Below are 23,470 nucleotides of genomic sequence, written 5' to 3'. Positions count from 1 at the left end.
GGCAACGGCCAATTGCGAGGGCCCAGGATGCGGCCCGAGCTCGAGGCATTCTGGAATGAGGACACCTCTCCAAAACTTCATTTACCTAATAAAGATGTTTATTCACTCTCCTTGAGGATGGTAGCTTTGGCAGGTTGCACCACAAGTACACTGAGTATGTGCCGTTTTTTTCAGTGAACGTCTTTAACTAAACGCTTTAGTGAGCTGCGCCACGAATGCGCTAGGCATGTGCAGCTCTTCGGTGAACCTCTGGCCGACTTGGTTCACTAGGTATGTGCCACTGGGTGAGTGAGGGACCAATTTTCGGCGTTCGCAGGCAACAGCGTGCCACGCTTCTGGTCTCGAAGGCCACACGCTTACTTCTTGACGGCTTCACTAGATCACGTGGCATGTCCAGAAAGAAGTGCAACAGAGCAGCCCAGTTGGCACGTGAAGTGTTCGCACGCTCGGGCGCACCGTGCATTTCTCAGGTTAGCGCAGGCTTCGGGGCAGCAGTGCTGGATGGCACCAAGTGTTCTTGGGAAAGCGCGAAAGAGGAGTCCCGCTGCAGTAAACGCCTCGCACACAACTCGTTTCGACAGTGACAATACGTTGTGTTGCCATATAGATTCAATGCTAAACGCATTACCGTCAACAGTCGTCGTGAGATGTGTCCTGGCAATTGTTTTTTAAGAGAAGAAGAGGTTAACAGCTTTAGGCGTTGGATCCAATGTAAATTTATAATGACCTGCATTTTTATTCTAACATCTTCAAAGCTGGATTTCCCTCTTGCTGCTGATTTCTTCTCGCTCAAATTCAACAACAATGTTACATTTCTGGTCTGCATTGTTTACTAGTACACTTGGAACTTTTGACTGCTTCATTTGGCTTGAAGAAAAAAAAAAAAAAAACGTCACACATAGGCACACACATATTAGTGTATTGTAGAAGCAAGCTGCTCAACCAGTGCACATTCCCAGCCAGAAGCAGTGCCAGCCAGAAGTTTAGATGAACCAGGCAAACAGTGGGCCTCTTCGATTATCCGCTCGGGCAGCCAGCCGGCAGCCAGCGGACAGCCCGATTGCCTGCCGGACGTTCGTTTTGCTCGGGCAGCGCCCGAAGCTCCGCCCACCAGTCCGAGTGCTGCCGGAATCGTGTTCATTTTCTCTCCTCCGGCTGCTCGCGGGCTGCCCGCGGGCTCGCCCAGCTGCCGGAACGATTTTGCTCCGGCAAGCGAGCAGACGACGCGCTTTTTTTTTTTTTTTTCTCCTTCTTTCGCGTCGTCTGCTCGTCAGTTGGAGCAGAAGTTCCGCGCTAGCTTTCGCGGTCTCCATCGGCTGGCAGTTTTCGCGCCGGGTGGTGAACGTTTCTGGTTCACTGCAATCTCGTCCGCCGCAGCCGCCATCTTCTACAAGCAGATGACGGAGTAGACGACACTGAGCGAACGGCAGCGTCTAGCAGCGTCGGCACGGTAACGCCAGCTGCCGGCTGTTCGATTTCGCGAGGCTCGCGGCCGCCTCGGGCTGCCCGAGACTTGCCGGTAACTTTTGGCCCATGTGACCACAATGCCAGCATGACGTCATTTCCTGTCAGAGAGCTGCCGTCTGGCTGCCTGAACAACGAAAATCGAAGAGGCCCAGTGATGCCAGGCCTTTACTGAACAGTGCAGACCAAAAAATGTGCTCTTGTGAAACTTGAACGATAACAAAGTGGCATTAAGTACAGAATATCTATTAAGTTGAAATGAGAATGAAGTTGGTTATAGTTGACTCATTACATATTAGCACAATAGGAAGACGATAAATGTGGAGGATGATGGGACAGGTGCTAGACTGTGCACCGAAAGCACAATGTGACGCAATACGCTCGGGCCAACCCAATATCTAAGAACTGCGCTTTTAGTACACAGAATGGCGCCCTTCTGCAGTTACTTCATTAATGATAGCCCAGAACATCCCCATCTTGCATTACATTATGCTTTCAACGTGTTGCTAAACTTAATTGTTCTGTCTTCTTTGTAGGCCTTGTTCACGGCACTTGTATTGTTAGGCAGAGGTGAAGAAGACTACAAAAAGTTACCACAACCTGGCTGGGCTCTTTCATTTCCATCAATGTTCTGTATCTTTCTAAACACATCTTAAGGATAGGATAGGAATAAACTTTATTTGTCCTGCGGTTAAGGCTGTTGGTGCCCGGGGCTAGGCTGCCAGGGGTCCATCGCCGGAGAAAAATCTTTCGAGATCCTCGGCAATGGCCCGAGGATCCTCGGGCCATTGCCAGGAGTGGGCCATCCATCCCCTGCTGGATGGCCCACTCCTGGTCCTCGGGTGCCTTGCTGAGGAGGGCGGCTTGCCATCTCTCAGTGAGGCGCCCCACTTCAGAAGGTCCTGCTGTTATCTTCCCCCTTCCTCTTGGTCCTTCTTCTTCAGGGCGTTGACATTCCCAAAGTATATGGGCCATATCAGCCCGTTCGTGCTCGCACCACGGGCAGCCGGGCGACGGGTGCAGCGCGGGCCTCAGGCGGTGCAGGTGATAGGGGTTGGTGAAAGTGCCCGTCTGCAACCGCCTCAGGTCGACTGCCTGGGACCTGTCCAGCCGCCCGTGGGGTTGTGGATATGGCATACGTTCTTTCCTATAGTGTGCAAGAACCTCTCGGTACGAGGCCGGAAACTCCTCGATATCACAGTCGGCCTCCCCGTGGCCCCCAGCTCCGTCCGCCGCGATTTGGGTTGTGTTGATAATTCCTCCGCTGGGGTCCCGCACAACAACGGCGGCTGCCCTCTGGGTGATCGCGTCGCGGTGGGTAAGTTGCCTCGTGACGAGATGGGCACACTCGTTGTGGTTGGGCGGGATGCCGGTGTGTTTTCGGCCATTAGTATTGTTGTTGTTGCGGCTGTTGTCTTCTTTAGTACCAAGCTCCCCGACGTGCGCGGCGAACCATTTGAGGGACTTGATCGTAATCCTGCCGGACACGAAGTCTCCGGCTCTGGTGTTGAGCATGCGCGCCACATCCGCAGACACCCAACCTTTGGTGTAGTTCCGGATCGCTGATTTGGAGTCTCTTATGATCAGGCTATCCTCCGTACCTCCGTGGAGTACAGCGAGGGCTATGGCCATCTCCTCCGCTGCTTCGGCCGACGGCAGCCTAGCTGATGCCGTGACTCGGATCCTTCCCTTCGTATCTACGACCACCATGGAGAAGGCGGGCTCCGCCGCCGTCGGCCGGCCGTGTCGTTGATGTTGCTGCTGTTGCTCCTGCCGTTTTTGTCGTAGTAGTAGTAGAGATGGTGGTGTTGGCATCTCCGGTTCGTCTCGCACATTTCGTTGTAGTGGCGATGGTGGTCGTTGTCCCTCGTCGCCATCAACGTTACCGGCGGGCCGCGGGTACCTGGCTGCATCGACAAAGAGGACGCCTTCTCGTCTTCCGTGCTCCTCGAGGATTGCTACCGCCCTTCGTTTACGTCTTTGCACGTCATGCACCGGGTGCATGTTCTTCGGCATGTTTTCCGTCTGTATGGCGTCCCTGACTTCCGATAGCAGTGTTTCCTTCAGTCCCCGCGCCTCATGATATCGAATCCCGAGCAGGTCGAGGATTCGTCTTCCCGTTTTGGTGCCCGACAGCCTCTCCAGCTGCGCACATCTTAAAAATAATTTTATCTGCATAACATTTGGTGGATAGGTGCGAGTTATCCGTCTTCTTCGCAACGGAGCTCCGCTGAGGACGCCGCATCCAGCTTGTGACCATGCCTGCTTGGGATAACACGTCTGTCCCTGCACCAGCATCGCTGGCTACTCAAGACGTTGCCCTTCCACATCTGCATGACCCCGGCGGATCCGCTGGCCTCAATGGTATCGACGTTGAAGAATGGCTGAGCATGCATGAATGTGTCAAAGAGGAACAAGTGGGACATGGCCTTAGTGCTAGCCAATGTCATTTTCTACCTGGACGGAACCCTGCACGTTAGTTTCCAAACATATGAGGAGGTTCATTACGGCGGTATTTAGTCTTTACTCTGTCCTTTTTTTCCTACATTTCGCACGCTACACAATACCGCCATTATATATGAACAATGACCAACACGCCCAAGTTTCTACCCTAATATGAGGAGGAACTGATTAGCTTGGAGGTGTTCAAACAAAAGCTGCCCCCATCACTGCCGTTCTCACATACAGAGTTACCGTCCGTCAAACCATACTGTTACCGTATGTGCCTTCTCGTGGTAAATTTGGGCCTCACAAAGCAAGTGCTATCACAGAGAATATCTCTAGCCATTAGCAGATCGCTGTGCTGGGACTTTTGCCATCGACGACTCCTGTGAGCCGTTCAAGTCTGCCAAATGTTCTGGCAACGACATTGCAAAAATGACCGCCCCAGACATCTTGCCTGGCGAAGCTGAAGTTCTCTGTAACTTATTGCTTTCTTATAGAGATACTTTCGACTTATATGACTGTCCTTTGGGCCAGACATCTGTTGAACTACATATTGTAGCGCGAAGGCACAATTACACAGAAGATGCACAGACACACGTCACGTGTGTCTCTTTTGTGCCTTCACACTGCAATATGTCGTTCAGCAAACATCAACTTGCCCAACACCAAGTCCTTCTGCAGACATCTGTTGTCAAACTTGTACCCAGCATCGTTTCATGTACCCAGTTTCAGCATCGGACCGCCAAGTCATCAAAGCACAAGTGGACAAGATAGAAAAAAAAAATTCACCAACGATAGTGATACTTCCTAATGCGAAATGTGAGTGCAGCTCAATACACATTTTCATTTCACGATATACTGGCTGGCGTGGACCATCTGTCTCGTGCGGCACGTTTTATTTATTTATTTATTTATTTATTTATTTATTTATACATACTGCAGCCAAACTTTGGCTATAATAGGAGTAGGGAAAGAACAATAAATTTTACATATACATTACAACTTAAAGAATCCCAGGTGGTCAAAATTAATCCGGAGCCCTCCACTACGGCATGCCTCATAATCAGAACTGGTTTTGGCATGTAAAACCCCAGAAAGAAGAACAACTGTGAAATAGCAGTGAGAAATTCATCTAAAGGGAGCATTCCAGCACTGAATCGTGTGAGGGAAAAAACTGTACAAAAACAAGTCTGAACGAGAACTATATGGAACAATATTTAGAGCATGATATTGTCGAGTATTGGCGTGGAGCAGAGGTAGAATACCCGGCTTCAAATCTGAAGGTCGTAAGTTCGAATCCTACTCCAGTCCACCACATTTTCAGGCATTGAGTGGTGCCTGACACCGGCAAGAAAAAAAATATATCGCCGAGAGCTAGTGGGGCTATACTAGTCAAGGTGCAACCAAATTAGGGAGGCCCAGTAAGCCTCAACAAAGTCACTCCCTCACCAGAACAGGAATTGGCCTCCCTGGTGCAGTATTCGGCCACTACCTCCCTCATGACTCCGACAATTAACCCATGGCCCTCAGTTCCCAGTGGCTGCGGAGCACCTGACCAAGGCGGCGGTCAGACCTGCTACGCGGCAGAGGGTGCTAAGAATCTCTGGGTCAAGGCAGGCCGCCAATGGAAACTGAACCTGGCAACGTTCAACATGCGCACCCTCTCGAGTGAGGCTAGCTTAGCAGGACTATTTGAAGAATTATCAGGCATTGCCTGGGATATTATTGGCCTTAGTGAGGTTAGAAGAACTGGTGAGGCTTATACAGCGCTGACTAACGGCCACGTCCTCTGCTACAGAGGTCTTCCAGATAAGAGAGAAACCGGGGTAGGATTTCTACTCCATAACAACTTAGCGGGCAACATTGATGAATTCTACAGCATTAATGAGAGGGTAGCAGTCATCGTAATAAAGCTGAATAGGAGGTACAAAATGAAGGTGGTACAAGCCGCCTACGCCCCAACCTCTAGTCACGATGATGAAGAAATAGAACTGTTTTATGAAGATGTTGAATTAGCAATGAGAAAGGTGCAAACTCAGTATACCGTAGTCATGGGCGACTTCAATGCGAAAGTGGGGAAAAAGCAGGTTGGTGAGCAAGCAATTGGCAACTATGGCATCGATTCTAGGAATGCAAGAAGAGAGATGTTAGTAGAATTCGCGGAAAGGAATAGGCTCCGAATAATGAATACCTTCTTCAGGAAGCGCAGCAACAGGAAGTGGACCTGGAAAAGCCCTAATGGAGAAACAAGAAATGAAATAGATTTCATACTCTCTGCCGATCCGAGCCTAGTGCAGGATGTAGAAGTGTTAGGTAAGGTAAAGTGCAGCGACCATAGGTTAGGGAGGTCTAGGATTTCTCTCAGTTTGAAGAGAGAAAGAGTGAAATTAGTCATGAGGAAACAAGCCAACCTAGAGGTAGTAAGGGTAAAAGCAGACCAATTCAGGCTGGTGCTCGCAAACAAATATGCAGCTTTAGAAAACGAAGATAAAGACAACATAGAGGTAATGAATGAAATCGTAACTAGGTTGATCTCGGAAGCAGCAAATGAAGTGGGAGGTAAAGCACCAAGGCAACCAGAAGGTAAGCTCTCCCAAGAAACAAAGGACCTAATAAAGAAACGGCAAAACATGAAAGTGTCAAACTCGAGAGATCAGATAGAATTAGCTGAACTGTGCAAACTGATCAACAAGAAGAAAGTAAGGGATATTCGAAATTATAATGTGGGAAAGATTGAGGAAGCCGTAAAATATGGACGCAGCATTAAGTCAGTAAGAAGAAAGCTTGGCATAGGACAAGGCAAGATGTATGCACTGAAAGATAAGCAGGGTAATATCATCGGCAATTTCGATGACATAGTAAAAGCAGCGGAAGAATTTTATACTGACCTGTACAGTGCCCAAAACAGCCAAGCGACTCTCATTCAAAATAGTGATGAACCAGATACAGAGGCTCCATCTATAACTAGCGATGAAGTTAGAAGGGCCTTGAAAGACATGACCAGGGGAAAAGCTGCTGGAGAAGATGGAATAACAGTAGATTTAATCAAACATGGAGGAGATATCGTGCTTGAAAAGCTTGCAGCCCTTTATACGCAATGCCTCACAACTTCAAGTGTACCAGAGAGCTGGAAGAACGCCAACATTATACTAATCCATATGAAGGGAGACATTAAAGAATTGAAGAATTATAGACCCATTAGCTTGCTTTCAGTATTGTATAAAATATTCACCAAGATAATTTCCAACAGAATCAGGGCAACACTTCAGCCAACCAAGAGAACCGGCTGGCTTCAGGAAGGGATATTCTACGATGGATCATATCCATGTCATCAATCAGGTAATCGAGAAATCTGCGGAGTACAATCAACCTCTCTATATGGCTTTCATAGATTATGAAAAGGCATTTAATTCAGTAGAGATACCAGCAGTCATAGAGGCATTGCGTAATCAAAGGGTACAGGAGGCATACGTGAATATCTTAGCAAACATCTACAAGGATTCCACAGCTACCTTGGTTCTCCACAAGAAAAGTAGAAAGTTACCTATCAAGAAATGGGTCAGGCAAGGAGACATAAACTCTCCAATGCTATTCACTGCATGCTTAGAAGAAGTATTCAAGCTCTTAGACTGGGAAGGCTTAGGAGTGAGGATCAACGGCGAATATCTCAACAAACATCGGTTTGCAGATGACATTGTTCTATTCAGCAACAATGGAGACGAATTACAACAAATGATTGAGGACCTTAACCGAGAAAGTGTAAGAATTGTGTTGAAGATGAATATACAGAAGACAAAGATAATGTTCAATAGCCTGGCTAGGGAACAAGAATTCAAGATCACCAGTCGACCTCTAGAGTCTGTAAAGGAGTACATTTATCTAGGTCAATTACTCACAGGGGACCCTGATCATGAGAAAGAAATTTGCAGAAGAATAAAATTGGGTTGGAGTGCATACGGCAGGCATTGCCAAATCCTGACTGGGAGCTTACCACTGTCGCTGAAAAAAAAAGTGTACAATCATTGCATTCTACCGGTGCTAACATATGGGGCAGAAACTTGGCTCGAGAACAGTTAGCTCGAGAACAGAAAGCTCGAGAACAAGTTAAGGACCGCACAAAGAGCGATGGAACGAAAAATCTTAAGACTAACGTTAAGAGACAGGAAGAGAGCGGTGTGGATCAGAGAACAAACGGGGATAGCCGATATTCTAGTTGACATTAAGCGGAAGAAGTGGAGCTGGGCAGGCCATGTAATGCGTAGGATGGATAACCGTTGGACCATGAGTGTTACAGAATGGATACCAAGAGAAGCGAAGCGCAGTCGAGGATGGCAGAAAACCAGGTGGGATGATGAAGTTAGGAAATTTGCAGGCGTGAGTTGGAATACGCTAGCGCAAGACAGGGGTAATTGGAGATCGGAGGGAGAGGCCTTTGTCCTGCAGTGGACATAAAATATAGGCTGATGATGATGATGATTGTCAAGTATTTGAGGGGGCTGAAAATGAAATGTAATCTTGAGAAGAACATTGTGGTGAATTTACATAACTGTGGAAAAACTTTAAACAATCAAAGTGGCGATGTTTCTGGAGTGTGATTAGATTCAGGTCAGAAAGAGGGTGAAAAATATAACGACGACAGATGAACCTAAGAGCTTTTTTCTATACTGACTCTAAAAGCCTTGACGTCTTTCTTATAATGGGGATTCGATGTGATAGAGGCCTACTCCAATATCGGACGTATTAGGGTTATATAGGTTATCAGCCTAGTGTGTTTTGGTGCGGAACGGAGCATGCGCTGCAAATAACCAAGGCGTCGTAGGGCTTTTTTGCATGTTAGTTCAATATGCGGAGATGAAGACATCATGCGAAAAAAAAACTCCCAAATATTTATATTGGTTAACCCTGTTTAGGGATTGATTGTTAAAGGAGTATATAAAATGAGATACAGAACGACGCCTTGAAAATGATAAAAGGACAGTTTTGCTAAAGTTGAAGGTCATCTACCACTGTTTGCACCAGTTACAAAACCTTTCAAAACAAGTGTTAAGAGCGACATGATCAGATTCACATTTAATGACACGATATATGACACAATCATCAGCATAGAAGCGAATTTTTGAGGAAATAATAGAAGGGAGGTCATTTATATAAAGTAAGAAGAGGAGAGGGCCGAGCACGGAGCCTTGAGGTACACCTGACGATACACGTATTGTCGGGGACTTGCTAGAGTTAAAAAGTACATACTGTGACCGTTCGGAGAGAAAGCTGGATACGTTGCAAACGAGCGAAGTGTGGCACGACTGCTTCACTAATCTGGAGATCGTGAGAGCCAGTGCGTCGGCGACGTGTAGATTCGCAGCAGCCGCCGCCGACAGACCTCCCAGACGACGCACGCTACTCTGGCGTAATTTGTAGCCATCGTCCCCGCACTACTCTTCTCACACTGTCGCCATACCCTTCTCTGCTTTCTGCCTCATGGTTCCCTCCTCTCCGCTTTCATCCTTCACTGCACTTGGTTACGCCGCAGGACTGGACGCCTAAGAGCACAGCTCTTGGGCATCATTGAGCCATCGTCAAGTTCCTGGGCGTACCCTGTCGTATTTGTGTCACTCATTCAAGTCACTCATTGAGTGACTTCAATCTGTGCCCACTGACCCGTCATTACAATAGTTTGTCCTTCGGGATGGCGTATTGTACCACCGTAATTTTCACCTCGATGGTCCTTCTCTTCTCTTTGTCGTCCTTGACACCTTCAATCAGCCATTCTCATGAGCTTCATGATGTGCCAACTGCAAGACACCTACGACTGCACGTTGTCGCTTCTACTGGCCTTGCTTGCTCCCAATAGCAATATGTTGCTTGAGAGCATTGTCAACATCGAACCAGCAACGTTCTCTGCCAGGTACCTTCAACCCCTCAACATTACAACCGAGCCATTCTTTCGAGTGGATTTAAATTGCTCGGTCCCACCTTGTCCCATTCTCACCTGCCACAGCAATGACACAGAAAAGCATTACTAAAACATAAAAGGCTCTTTTAATAATAATAATAATATTAATATAATAGAAAACGATTCAGCTATCAGAGACGGAGGTACTCGGTGAGAAAGGCCTTGAATATCTTGTTCAGGTTGTTGATGGTTGGATGGTCCAGGTTCTCTGCATTGTCATCCAAGGTGTGCCAGACGCTTGGGAATGGATTGGGTATCACGTGCACAATGGGCACATCTGAGAAAATAAAAGGGGGGGGAAGAAAGGTCATGTAGTTAATATGATTTTTTGCATATGTATTAGGTGCAAAAACAGCGGGGAGTGCTTTGAGTCAACATAGCAAAGATAACAAACTGCAGCACCAACACAAATAAAGCAGTTGCGTTTCCAAGGTTTGTAGCTGCTTTCATTAAAAAAAAAAAGGCATTTCAGGTTTCGTTATGCCTTCTGAGGCACTGACAAAGAATTCTGAAGGACTGAAGTAACATTCTCTTTGACAGCTTAAAAAATAGAGAGAAAAAAAGAACAGCTGTCAGAAATGAGCAAGATTTTACTTTTACAGACACCAACAGAAAAGGTTGTGAACCGCCGCAATGCTGCCAACCAGGCTGAATTGAATTCTGTACGACAGCAACCTTACGAGAAAAATAATATTCAAGGATTTTTAAGCACTCCATAAATTTCAATGGTTTCAGGACAACTACGAACCCTGTACAGTAACAGCTTGCAGAACGACTAGACATTACTTGAGCCTATGGCTTGGCAGTTTGCAGTAGTGGTTGCCAGCATTACGAAAATTTTTTACTGTAGCAACATTAGTACACCTTAATACTAGTACACAAAGTAAATGCTTCTGTGCATTTACTTTGGAACTGGAGCTTGACCCGTTCAGATGGTGCGACATGACTTGTAGAAAAACATTTTTTTCTGCTAGGAATAGTGGCAGGACCACTTGCATTGGGACAAGCTCAGCCACAGCAAGCAAGGCAAAAAGGTTGGCTGCGTTCACCTATGTTTCCCAGTCAAGGAGCTGCAGAAGACAGTTCTATCTGAACGTCTCTGAAGGTTTGCACATGTGTTTCATGTGCTTAGGCACTGCAGAAAACTGCGTCTATAAGGGCATCTCTCGAGGATGGAAGTGACACGCAGTGCGCTTGGCAGCAAAATGATGGAAGCTGCACGCTCCGCTCAATCGGCAGCCCAGCAAGAGCAGCACCCGGCCTTCTTGCTGGCTGCGTTGCATGCACACGCACTGTCGTTCCTGTTGAGTGACAGTACAAATTGCAAGGATACAATGGCCTGTGGCGAGCAGACCGTAAGTGCTAAGCTAAATGCAAACTTCGGTTACAAAAGATAGAAATTTCATAGTATGTCGAAGTGCAGAACTTTCAAATAAAATTGAGTTAAATACTGTAAACACAGCAATTAAGTCACCTGCGACTGACAGAGTGTCCTTCAAAAAGTAAAAATTCATTATATTAGCACAGATATACTATAACATACTACAACATCGCCCCCCCCCCCCCCCCCCTAGTAAGTGCCCCCTCCCTTTTTCCACAAATATGACATTTCGGTACACTATCAACTAAATGTGCCAGCCTTCTATAACCTGCTGACGTCTGCTGAAACAAGCCGTTTAAGGCCAGCCTTCGGGGGAGCTGGAAGGCCTTTTTGCGGAACGGAGAGAAAACGCCGAAAAGGAACCTATGGATGCCATCATGGCAGGACGTGCTAGATTTTGCAGCTGAGGCACGGGTTCCAGGAGAAACCATAGCACACTCATTCAAGGGCTGCGGCATCACAAATGTATTCAATGTGCCTGAGGACGGCGAGCTCCACGATCAGCTCACCAACATCAGCGCCGTGGTCCCAGAAGATTGTGACGAGCTGAGGGATGAGTGCATTCAACTCGTTTTTGAATCAAATTCCCAGGAATCCTTCAATGGTTTCAACAGTGACAGTCGGTAACGCCCCAGAGGCCTTGAGGGTATACTAATTAAATAAAAATAAATAAAAAGATAATGATTGCAAGGAAACAGTCTTTCGAAATGGGTTATGGGTGTGTTCAGATAAGGACAGACTGAGGGGGCCTCAGCTATTTTTATGTTTCAGCAAAATCTTTATATGAGGTGGGAGAATGTCTGTAGAAAGGACCTTTGTTTTGAAAAACCTTTGTTTTGCAAAAGTGCACCATGGATTTTTTGAAAAAAGTTCTTATTTCACTAAAGGTTTAAAACGATGTCTTAGTGAATTGCAGATTTTATAATTCGAAGGCCTATCATTAAAATTAATGCATTGTACCCCTCCAATTCTTTTTCGGTATATCTACAGCACTAGTACTATTGGGTCATGGGAAGTTAAATTTGTCACCCACAGTACGACTTCGAAAAATTGCCAAACTTTCGTTTTGAAGCAACCGTCTCTGCTGACCCCAAAATCAGGGGTCTTCTTGAGCCACTGTAGCTAAGGTGATGAAGCTGAATAATATTTCTTAGAAACCTTCAAAAGGTTTCTCGCAAAGCAAAAAAAGAAGTATTCAACTACACCACATATATATTCCGTTATAAAAATTAAAAAGGCATGGATTGCAAAAATAGTGAGAATTGGAAAACTTTAGAGATGTTAAAAAAAAGAAAACAATCGCTGATGTTTATGAAAGTTCTATAGAATAGCCACCCAGGACTGGTAAATCAAGCACTGCAAATACATGTTGCATTATTTGTTTTTTAAGTGAGAAAATATATAACGATGGTCTCGTTCTAATAATAAAATAGAACTCCCACTCATATTGAATTCAGAACTCATTGTATTTATGTAGTAAAGAAGAGTGACTCAGATGGAATCCTTTTTGCCTCTTTTTAGCCATAAAATGAGTTGAGCTTAAGTTTTCAGGGCTGCTGCATCCGTATTCCTACTATGGTACGTTGACGTAGCAAGCACGCGAGAGTGTTTACAGCAAGTTTTTTAAAGCTAGTTGAGGGAAGATATTACTGGCATTGATCTCTAATTAACATCTGCTGTCTGAAATGCTCCCCGTATGCATGAACGATGCACCAGCCTAATGGGAAAACGCAATGATGCCACCGCAGTAGATGAGCCAACTGGGTATGTTCATCAGATGAGGTAGTTGCAAAATGAGTCCCGAATATTTTTAAGTTTCACTTAAATTTTTATATTAGGCATAAATATCCTTCCACAATGCAAAACTACTGCTACTATTCAAACGCATTTTTTTTTTTCACACATAAGAAATAACTAAGACAAGGTGCAAAATCTCGTTATCGAGTTACAAAATGTTGCAAACTTTAAAAGAGCGTGGTATAGAGAACGCAGTTTTCTACCCTTTTACTCTACAACTATATTACCTCTTACATGGAATTAAGGCAAACTGAATTGAATTAAACTTCGCCCGACAATACGCGAAAAATTTGGAGGCTTATTTGGACCTTTTTTAAAGCGCCTTGGATTAAGGGTTCAACTTCAAACTTTTCTTTAGTTCCGTTGTTCGTTAAGTGTTACATAATTTACAAAGTAGTATGGTCACTAATTTCTTGCTTTTGCTTGAGACTGGATTGTGAATTAGAATGAGAGGGCACGAAAAGTAAGGTTTAAACCTATTTGTTTTTCCTTAAATAAAAATATTTCCAACTACTGTAAAATTACTTGAGGACCACCTTTTGATGAACTTCCTGCGAAAATGTGTCGCTATACTCTATTAATAATAAATGTAGTATTCAATGTAGACTAGGAATTTCGATCCGCTTCACTGGTTAACGGCGTACTTATCCTGCTTTTGTTTATGAAGTGAACTTCACGGTGGCTCGGCTCGATTGAAATAATGCACAGGCAGCCCGAGTATTATCGTAATACCGGCTTATTCAGAAGCTACCACGAGGCTAATAGAGGTTGACTAACTTATCATTCGTAACGTGGGTTGAAAGGGAGGGCGTGAGGAAGCCATATGAAAGTGCAAGAACCACAGCTTCTCAGGTTTAGGATTTCTGAAAGAGTTTATTTGCGTTAACCCACAACCAGTAATAATCAGTCAGGTAAACAAGTTTTGCAAAGTGCACATTCACAGCTTCTGTGAAGACTTCATCCTTGGTCATGTCATGAAGACTTCATCCTTAGAAGACCTCTACTTCATCCTTAGTCATGTGCAGCAAGAAAAAGTGTTTTAGTTTACCAGCTACAGTGTTCACAAAACGACTTTCGCATGGAATGACATCAGTGGCTGGCGATCACAGGTTATGCATTGTGGTGTTTGGCAAGCCCACTGACACAGTCGCAGGCATTTTTGCCGTGCCCTGTAGCTGTGAAAAGCCAATAGGTCGTCTTAAACTCGCTGCATTGTAACTCCTGCAGTTGGAAGCGATTCTTAAAATGGGTGGCTGCTCCATCGCTCACGTGTCTTGATTGAGCGTAAATTGGAGCATAATCCTCAACCTGCGCCTTAATTTGAGTGTGAGAGGTGGTACAGATCTGGAGTAAGAGGATTAATGTGTAGAAAACTGTGTTCTATATACCACGCGCTTTTTAAGTTTTTAACGATTTGCAACTCGATAACGAGATTCTTGAAAAAAAAAAAATTGTGTTGGGAAAGCAGTCTCAGTTCCACGGTGTGGAATGTTTTTGATACCTAATATAAAAATTGCAGTGAAGATTAAAAATATTCTAGGCACGTTTTGCGACTGTCCTCATCTGAACATACATCCAGTCCTGGGTCGGTGTTTGATAAAATTTTTGTAAATATCGCCAATGATTTATTTTTTAAACGGTTCCAAAATATTTCAATTTTTGCTATTCTTGCAATTTCGGAAATTTTGGGATTTCATAACAAAACAAATATGTGGTGTAGGTGCCTATTCCTTTTTTTAGTTGGCGATAAACCTTTTGAAGATTTGTCAAACATATTCCAGATTCATCATCCTAGCTAAAATATGCCTCCTCCCACAAGAAAACCCTGATTTCAGGGTCAGTCAGCCGCTCAAAAACCAAACCTTGCCAATTTTTCAAAAACATACTCTACGCAACATAAATTTAAATTTCCATGGGCCAATAGTATGAGTGGTGTAGATTTACCGAAAAAGTTTGTCGGCATTAATTTTATAGCTGACAGGCCTTCCAATTTGTAAAATCTACAAGCCTTCAAAATGCTCTTTTAGTGAAAATGCTCCTTTAGTGAAATAAGATATTTTTTTCAAAAAATTTGTGCTAGGTTTCACAAACCGAATGTTGATTCCCTTCTAAAAAGATATTTTCCCCACCTAATATAAAAAGTTCACTGAAAACTAAAATTAGTAAGGACTAAAAACTAAAAAAAAAAAAGAGAGACAAGGACTGTCCTTATCTAAACACACCCTTATGTTAAAACAGTGCAGACTGGATTGTATACTTTAATGGCCGCCATTATCTTCAGCTGCCATCTTGAATATTGGTGCGAATCGAGGAGGGCCCCCACATTTTGGTTATGTCTTAAGTGAAAGGGTGTGGTGGGGCGTGCACTTGGTATTTTACGGTAATCTTTAATACAACATCAGCATATATAGCATATTCAACATTATGCACTTGGCTGCAGTGACATAGAGTATGCAATGGTGTGTTCTACTGAGCACCAGTCTCTGAGCAGCAAATTAACCTTTTCCTGCTTAAAAAAAACTTTCATAAGTGAGTGATGCTAGCCGAGTTCATTCAAAATGGTTTGTGATGATAAAAAGTGCAGAAAATTAAGACAAATGGAAGAAACACACCAGAAAGCACTGAAAGAGTTTACAGAAACCACGCTAATAGTCCATAGGAAACTACTCCAGGGTTGAGCTTATGGTCTTTTTGAAGGGACCGTCCACTGCTTTTATTGTGATAGCAATTATATGGGCACTCCAAGCAGATTTCTGCCATCACCGTAAGGACGCACGTTTTTACGGGGAGCAAACGCGACGTCTTCTGTGGCACTAAAGGCCGTAGGGGGATGGGAGGGAGGGAGGCGACGTTGTGCTGCGGCACCAAATGCGTATCTTGCGACTGGGCGCAAGGGGAACTGGCGACTCAATCTCACATGCGAGAGGAGGAAAGTGGCAAGGCAAAACGGGAGAGGGGGAGGGTGCGGCTTCTACTCTGCCAGCAACTGCGTACTTGTACTTTGCGCAGCTGTGGGCGGTGCACCGTATCTTGAAAGCGATCTGTAACACGGCTCCTACCTATGTATGCGCCTGTGCTCTCGCCGCTCAGTTTCCGTTGAAGCAATAGACCGCACGAACCTTCGCTCGCTGTTGCTGGCATGCTTGCTCACGCCAGCGTTTTGACAGCGGTTGTGTGCGGTCATCGAGTGTGATCTATTCATCTTTGCTTGTGCGTGCTGACACCATGCTTGTTAATTCAGTTAGTAAGCGAATGTGTACGAGTTTATACAGCCAATAAAACTACTATTCTTACTCTGTATAGCTCTCTACTAATTTGCTATCGCAATTCATGCTTCACCTTTCGGGCGAAACTGCGACTTTTCTGACTCCCACATTTGTGCAATCAAAAGCTTATCATTGGAATTGTCTACGCCCTCAGCAGTCTTTCTGGGGAATGTGTGAAAAATTTTGAAAGAGAATTTTTCTATTTGCAAGGTTGGTCGGTTATATATGAGTATGGCTGACAGAAACTTATACAGCTAAACCTGGATATAATGAAATTGACAAATTCCCGAAAAACTTCGTTATAACGAGGATTTCGTTATATGCAGATTCGGCACGAAAATTCGAAAAAGAAATGCTTACTGTATTTACTTGATTCTAACGCGCCCTCGATTGTAACGCGCACCCGTTTTCCGTTTTCGTCAAAGCACTCATCTTTGGAATGAGAAGAAAGGGAACCGAGGGGCCCGATTTTTAATAATCATATCAAAAGAAGCCAACAAACAATGACACCAAGGACAACATAGGGGAAATTACTTGTACTTACTAATTGAATTAAAGAAATGATAAATTAATGGAAATGAAAACGAATTAAAAAACAACTGTCCGCAGGTGGGCAACGAACCCACGTCTTCGCATTACGCATGCGATGCTCTCACCATTGAGCTACCGCGGAGCCATTTTCCCATCCGCTTTCTGAGGTATTTATGTTTTTCACAACTTAACTCTGCGAGTGTTAGCCAGCGCCACCACCCACAAACCTAGGGGCGGATGTGGAACATCCTTTTTGCCGCAGGCGTCACGAGCACGTGAGCACGTGAAAGAACTGATAAATTAATGAAAATGAAAACAGATGAAAAAACAACTGTCCGACGTGGACAGTTGTTTTTTCTAACTTATAACTAGAAACTAATGCAGCTTTCTCAGCAAGAGACGTTTTTCAACTATGTAATCAAAAACATTCAAGAAATGTCTGCAAATTGCAAAAGGCATTTAAAAAAAGCTTCCAATTCTATAACAAACAGGCTTATCTTCCTTTTATTAATGAAAAAAAATTTAAGATCCACAGGAATTATTTTGAATTATTTTGCACTGGAATTCCATCAACGTGTGCCAGCTTAGGTATAATCTTTTCATGACATTCTGTGTGAAATATATAATAATTCTATTTGTAGGGCATAAAAACCATAGTTACGCCTGTCATTTCAGTGATTACTCGACAGTGTTCAGGCAGTATACTCACTTTTCCTTAAAAATGGAATGTGGTCATCTTCAATGAGAGCTAGCTGCGATGAGTTGATGAAGTAATTGGTCCGGCATCGGCTGCACCTGGTCTCCATGGCATCTATGTCATTCAGCCGGCTCTCTGGGGAAAGCAAGGAACAAGCACCTTAAAACTACAATCTGGAGTGCCACTTCTATGGTCGCATGGCTCGTTCAGAGAGCCCCTGAAATTATTTTTGTCATACCCCAAAGGAGTACTGAGAGAAAAAAATTTTGTACCTCACTTTTATGCACACAGTATACAGGGTGTCCCACGTAACTTTAGCCAAACTTTAAAAATATGCAAATGCCACCTAGCTCAACAGGACCAAAGTATTGCTGTTTGTGGTCACTTAGAGATACTCAGATAATTTTTTGCATTCCGCCTAATTAGATAATTAGTCATAATTAATTAACCAACTTCTCAATTATTATAATTAGATGAAAAGTGTCAATGAGAAAATTGTAGAGCACTATGAAAAACTCCCGATACAGCTTTCCGTTGCTCAATGCGTGCAACATAAAAGTGTTTTTCCGAGCGTGAAAGGTGCCCGCGAATACACGCAAAGTGCCTCGAGCGGCCAGTCACGCGGCAATTTTGCGTGCATTCGCGTCGCTCATGGTTTGTTGCGTGTTTTGAGCAATTGTGGCCTCACACCACCACTACAGAATTTGCAGCTAAAGCAGAAAAATACAAATACACAAATTTTCCGTCGGCACTCCTTTAAGAGAAACGTGTACTGTATTTTCTGGTGTATAAGTCGCATTTTTCTTCCCCAGAATTTTTCGTCGGTGCGTTTTATAGGGTTATAGTGGACTTATGTACATTTTTTGTTCATTTTTTTCCATGAAAAACTGCCGTCAAAATCGGACTGGAAGCGTGCTGGGTTGACCTCCTCTGCCACTTAATTGCTACGGGTTCTGTGCGCGCTATGGAGGTACCGGATTCTTCTCATGATCGAGTTCCCGAACACCTTGCGAGGACGGAGCAGCAATGCAAGCAGCGGCAGGCCTACCGTGAATTGACGGTAGGCCTGCCTCCGTCATGTCTCCGAAGTCATCGCATCTGCCGATCGCTTTCAAGATACGGCGCGTGCTGCTGCGTAGACTACACAGTTGCTACTGTACAAGCCACCCCCCCCTCCTTCCTGCGCTGCTTTCCTACTTTCCTCCCTTGTGCGCGATTTGGCTCACCGTCACATGCTTTCACTCGCACATACAGCATACGGCATGTGGGGACGATGTTATATGGCCCTTGGACTTTATACGGAACATTGCAGCGACCGTGACTGCAGAAATGCTATCGCAATTATATAGGAATGGCACCCATATGCTTGCGCGTGACTCACGTTCACAGAGTGAAACACCACTAATTTTTTTAATCGCTTACCGAATGAACAGGTGCGTCTTATACACCGCACCGGTACGACTTATATACATTTCTTTTCTGGAAAAACTGCCGTTTTGGGGGGTGCGACTTATACAAAGGTGCGACTTATAGCCCGGAAAATACGGTAGGCATACAGAGTACCTCTCATGGAATGAACAGGACACAGGAAGTATAGAAACAAACACTGCAAATGCTGCTGTACAGTCTGTATTTCAGATGTCTGTTTCTAATCCACATGTACCGTTCATTTGTGCTAGTAAACTTGTTGCTTGGTTACGAGATTGAAAGGAGTCAACAGTTTGCAAGGTGAGTGCCATTCTTGTGGCTGCAGTTTCTGCTTTGGCAGTGCTTTGGCAGATCCCGTGGCCGGGATCGAATCCCCGCCACTGCAGCCTCATTTTGATGGGGGCGAAATGCGAAAACACCCATGTACTTAGATTTAGGTGCACGTTAAAGAACCCCAGGTGGTCCAAATTATTTCAGAGTGCCCCACTACGGCATGCCTCATAGTCAGATCGTGGTTTTGGCACGTAAAATCCCAAAATTTAATTTTAACAATGATGCTGATGCAAAGGGTGCATGCTCTCGTGCAACCGAGTTGCGGGGCACGTTCCTTGCCAAATGCCAACTATTACAGCTCTTTGCAATTCACTTGCTGTCCACATACACTACCGCCACAGATGTGCTGTTTAACAGCTCTGTCCTATACAAAATTACCGAATAAAACCACGAATGCTACCTACATAGCCTAACTACAACAAATACACGAACAGCTTTCTAGAATCATACAACTATTCACTTACATTGACACTCATCGTCGGTGGTTACCACACAATTTTCATTTTAACTTCCCTTGTGTCAACCAGGCTAACTGTTTCAGTGAAGAAACATGAAACACTTCCACCTCAACAAGCACAGTAGTACAGTATAGACCACTTATAATGTAACCGCTTATAGTGCAAGACTGGATATAGTACGGTCTTTTCAGACTGGGAATGGGAAAATTAACGGGAGTCTGAAAAGACCGTACTATATCCAGTCCTGCACTATAAGCGGTTACATTATAAGTGGTCTATACTGTACTACTGTGCTTGTTGAGGTGGAAGTGTTTCATGTTTCTTCACTGAAACAGTTAGCCTGGTTGACACAAGGGAAGTTAAAATGAAAATTGTGTGGTAACCACCGACGATGAGTGTCAATGTAAGTGAATAGTTGTATGATTCTAGAAAGCTGTTCGTGTATTTGTTGTAGTTAGGCTATGTAGGTAGCATTCGTGGTTTTATTCGGTAATTTTGTATAGGACAGAGCTGTTAAATTTTCCCATAGCACTCCATGTATACGCATACTGCTTACAGTGCAGCCGCATGAGACGAAATACCGGTTATAATGTGGCTTCCGTGGGAAAATATCGCCGACAAAGGCGGTAGCGAGCACGCTTCTCAACGAGGTGCGCCCACCGATGGGAGAGGAGATCAACGAGGGCGATGCGGAGGAGGAGCATGAGTCCAAGGGCGATAAAATCGTCGCCGCACGCCGTATGTGCGAGTGAAAGCGCGCAGGGGACGCGCGCCTTCACAGAGAGCGAACGCACAGCGGAGATACAGGCCTATTCTAGCCAACTTAGCGGAGAGCAAACGCCGTGGGAAAGGCCATGGGGGGACGGGAGGGAGGGAAGGAGGGTGGGCGACGCTGTGCTGTGGCACGAAATGCGTATCTTGCAACCAGGCACAAGGGAAACTGGCGACGCTATCTCCCACGCGAAAGGAGCAAAGCAGGAAGGCAGCACGAAAGGGAGGGGGGGGGGGGGGGGAGGCTTCTACTCTGCCAACAAATGCGTTGTGCCGGCTGTCGGTGTTGTCCCGCACACTGTATCTTGAAAGCGATCTCCACACGGCTCTGACCTTTGTATGCGCTGTGCTTATGCTGCTCAGTTTCCGTCGAAGCGATGGACCGCACGAACCTTCGCTCGCTGCGGTGGCCGCATTTCCCGACACCCTGCGTTTTGACAGTGGTTGTCTGCGGTCATCAAGTCTATTCACGTTTGCTTGTGTGCGTTGACACCACACTTGTTAATTCAGTTAGTAAGCGAATGTGCCAAGATTATGCAGCCAATAAAACTACTATCCCTACTCCTTATAGCTCTCTACTAATTTGCTATCGCAATTGATGCTTCGCCTTTCGGGCGAAACTGAGACATTTAAAAAAAATTATTACTTTGTCTGCTTCATGCGAAGATCGTGGGTACTTGGACATTAACCTTTCAATGTTCGTAAATTTAAACGGATGCAAAACTCCCAGTCGCACGCTTCGATTCTCGGATACGCGCGGTTGCTTGGTCTACATGTTTTGCATACGTGCAGGGCTTAAAAAACATTTTGGTTATAGTGCGGTACCGCTTATAGTGCAGATATTCACGACTCTGGCGACTTACGTTATAAGCGGTCTACACTGTATCATGTTGTCTGCAACCTAAGGCTTCCATTACAACTGGATGGCATGTGTTTCCAACGTAGCAAGTCCAAGAGTCTTGAATAACTTGCACAGAATTGGCCCCTGCAGATCTATTCACTACCTTGGTGCAGATGGCATGCTGTTTCAAGTTAGTGCAGTGTACGGAACGACGTTCCTGGAGCTAGTTCCTTTTGAGAGGAACGGAGGAACACCACCGTTCCATTAAGGGAAGGTGGAACTGTAATGATAACTCATTACGTTTACGAAGGAATGGCAGAGGGAACGGCGTTTCTTCTGTAAATGTTCCACGGCATTGAACAGATGCATGCACATACGCAGCACATCATGCAGGGCAGATGAGCGACTGCGTGAGGTGCAAAGAACTACCACTTGGCTGTCACGTGACTATGATGCATTTTTTTTGTGATTTCTTCGCTATATTTTTTTATGACTAGGCTTCAAGATTGTCACGTGACGCTCCCTCCCGTAGACCATAACCATAAACACAAAGTTGACTGTGGTGACCAAACCAGCCAGCACAGACGTTTTCACCTCATCCGCGCCCGAAGATTTCTTCTTGTTCGGCACCAAACCCTTCCAGCCGAGGAACAGGATGAGCTGTCACGGTATCTGCTGGTACCAGTTGACTACCCGCTGTCACAGATGAAGAACTTTGACGGACTGAACCAACTTTTCTTCAAGTACAGCACGGCAGTACCCTCAATCGCTTTGGTGGAATGGCTCTTCAACGTTTCCAACGAAGTGCTGACGAGGAAAAGGGTTCGTCTGTAGGACACCAAAATCGAGATGCAACTCTTGCCGAGTTCAAACAACGGACTTTGCTAAGTTGCGAATATGTATAGTGATGTATAGTGGACATTTTTCTTCCGCTCATACTGCAATATTGAATCAGCATTCATTAAATGCCTATGTATTGTTCCTTTCGATGCGATTTATTGTGCAAGAAATTTAATTATATTGGTGCATGTGAGTAACTTTCTATTTGAACATCTAAAGCGCAGTATCCTGACTGCGCATTTGAAGACGGAAGTGGAAGGTGCCATACGTGTTGCACTTGTAATAGACGAGCACCAAAGTTGCAGTTAGACATGCCTGGAGTATGTGCGGTGCTTCCTGAGCAAATTCGTCTAGGAGCGTTTCTTTGGGTTCTTTCATTTCCAGATAATCTGCCGTCGGCGATGTTGAAATTCGTATAATATACGTAGTTTGATGTGAGTTTTAAATTGCTCACTTTATTTCGCCTCAGGATTCTCCGACACTATCATCATCATCATCATCAGCCTATATTCATGTTCACTGCATATATTTATGTCCGACACTATATTTTAATTTAAAAAGATCAAATGTAACATTAATGTAACGACACGTATGGATGTTCGAAGTGTAACTGGAACGCGTTCCTTTCGCATTAAAGGAACGTGTAACGGGAACTCGTTTGAATATTCGAAAGGAACGGGGAACGAGCTTTTGTTCCTATTTTAAGGAACATGTACAACACTGGTGCAGCATAAATACAGTTGAGTCCCACTACAACGAAATTCAAGGGACATGTGAAAAATTTCGTTGTGGCAGAACTTCGTTGATGTGAAATTGGTATGTATATACGTACGCCAAACGGCAAAGCCGCAAACGAAACTGAAACCATCGTCCGGGAAATCTTCGCGATGGCGTGGGGGCAAAGGTTGAGACCTAACGAAGGCAGTCGATAAAGTGTCAATATCATGAGAGAATGCATTTCGCGCCGATGTTACAGCATTTTTCGTACATTGCGGCAGATGCCTAACCCAACGCGCATGCCCGGCCGATCACGAAATACTCATTTTGCGGCACATGCCCTGTCGCAATGAAGCGGTTTGAATTATCACAATTTCATTGCATATTTATGACAAAGTCGGCAAGCTTGCGCTTACCGGAAGTTTTATTTGGAGAAGTCGATCAGCCTGGATGTCTTGCGCTTCACGACAAGCAAAAGCGTTACGCGAGCCTCACAGTCCGTAAAAAGAGCCATCGCAATGTCATCGTTGTGAGCTCCGATAACTTTTAAG

The 23,470-nt window shown here is 44.9% G+C and overlaps 1 protein-coding gene across 3 annotated transcripts in view; it reads right to left on the bottom strand.

The window, feature by feature from the left end:
* Positions 1–9,949: 9,949 nt before the first annotated feature.
* The window catches only part of LOC119458654 (glutaminyl-peptide cyclotransferase), a 60,645-nt gene continuing 47,124 nt past the window's right edge, over positions 9,950–23,470 (bottom strand). For all 3 annotated transcript variants that reach the window (XM_037720515.2, XM_049671354.1, XM_037720516.2), the window contains 2 exons: positions 17,544–17,666; positions 9,950–10,136 (listed from right to left, as the gene is read on the bottom strand). In XM_037720515.2, coding sequence (XP_037576443.1) covers positions 9,991–10,136; positions 17,544–17,666 — 269 coding nt within the window. In that variant the 3' untranslated portion in view covers positions 9,950–9,990. The remainder of the gene's footprint in view (positions 10,137–17,543; positions 17,667–23,470) is intronic.

This window comes from Dermacentor silvarum, chromosome 7 (assembly GCF_013339745.2).
Source record: "Dermacentor silvarum isolate Dsil-2018 chromosome 7, BIME_Dsil_1.4, whole genome shotgun sequence".
NCBI lineage: Eukaryota > Metazoa > Arthropoda > Arachnida > Ixodida > Ixodidae > Dermacentor > Dermacentor silvarum.
Note: the sequence above shows the minus strand (reverse complement) of the source record. Positions and strands in the feature narration are given on the sequence as shown.